At 57.7% G+C, this 1,278-nt stretch overlaps 1 protein-coding gene across 1 annotated transcript; it reads right to left on the bottom strand.

Moving 5' to 3' along the window:
• Positions 1–74: 74 nt before the first annotated feature.
• Positions 75–1,075, bottom strand: LOC119306860. Its single transcript, XM_037582974.1, has 2 exons — positions 295–1,075; positions 75–201 (listed from the first exon to the last, which is right to left on the bottom strand). The coding sequence occupies exon 1, from the start codon at positions 976–978 to the stop codon at positions 325–327; it is 654 nt and encodes a 217-aa protein (XP_037438871.1). The 5' UTR covers positions 979–1,075; the 3' UTR covers positions 75–201; positions 295–324.
• Between the last annotated feature and the right edge of the window lie 203 nt (positions 1,076–1,278).

Here is a 1,278-nt window from a genome sequence, read left to right as displayed (position 1 = left end):
ACACACACACACACACACACTGACACACATCATAGCTAGCTAGCTACCCATTACGAGTAGCTTAAACAACGAGCAGGGATTAATTCATAACTTAATTAGCTTGCACACCTGCAATAACTCATGCACTCATGTTGATCTCCATCTGTCCAGCAGATCCAAGGACGGCCGGACACCAACTTTTATTCGGAGACCCGCGTGCGTCTAACAGGTTGATGCAACAATGCTTACTAAGAACTTAGTACTACTCCAAAACAACATCAACTAATTAAGCAACGGGCTAGCTCGACTACTAACCACTCTCCGCCGGTCAGCAAGTCTATCGATCTACACCTTGAACTCGAAGATGGCTCCCCATGCCAAGGGGATGTGTATGGCCGCGGAGTAGAGAGCGCACCAAAAGGAGGAGACGGAACCGTCGGCGAAGGCGTCGAGGGCGAGGAAGTAGTTGGTGGCCATGAGTCCTAGGGCGAGCAGAAGCAGCTCGCGAAGCTGCACCCTCTTCCAGCCTGCATGGACGAGGCAGACGAGTAGCCCCGCCGCCGGCATGGTGCGGATGAACAGCCAGCAGCGCGACACGCGGTCGCCTGCCAGCCCCGGGATGAGGTAGGTCGGGATGAGCCACAGGAGGAACGGCTTGGTGACTGTGTCGCTCAATCCCTGGGCGAGCAGCATGTAGGCGTTGATGACGTCGCTGGCGAGGAAGTTGTACATGCCTATTAGGCCGACGGCGAGGAGCAGCAGCCCGCCGAGCATGACCGTTGTCGATCCTCCGTTGGCGGCGAGCCCTGCCTTGACGACACAGAGGAGGAGCCCCGCCGCTAGGCAGGTGCGGACCAGCAGCCGCCACCGGACCGCGTGGTGCTGGCGCAGCAGTGGGTCGTCACGGCGGCCCCCGGGCCCGGGGAAGGCCAGGAGGAAGGGGGGCGTGAGGATCCACAGAAGCGGCTCGATGGCGGAGAAGAAGCCGATGAAGCCCATGGCCAAAGGGGTGGGGATGGACTGGAGTCTCTTCCTCTTCGCTCACTGAATCAACTACGTACCTCGGCTCATCAATCTCCTGTATGTGTATGTGACTGTGTGTGGCATCCAGCCACTATATAGCCATTGCCAAACCACTTGCTAGCTGACACGTAGGTTACTGGCTAGTGGGACCCTCACCTCCGTCACCATATGTGTTTGGCACATGGGTGGGTGGCTCCGTGATCGTCCATGCTGCATGCTGCCGCAGCTCCCAACCTCTCATATGGTCCTTTGTGAGGGGTCTTCTACAAAACGAGA

The sequence above is a fragment of the Triticum dicoccoides genome, chromosome 5B, assembly GCF_002162155.2.
Source record: "Triticum dicoccoides isolate Atlit2015 ecotype Zavitan chromosome 5B, WEW_v2.0, whole genome shotgun sequence".
Taxonomy (NCBI): domain Eukaryota; kingdom Viridiplantae; phylum Streptophyta; class Magnoliopsida; order Poales; family Poaceae; genus Triticum; species Triticum dicoccoides.
This window is presented reverse-complemented; position numbering and strand designations above follow the sequence as displayed.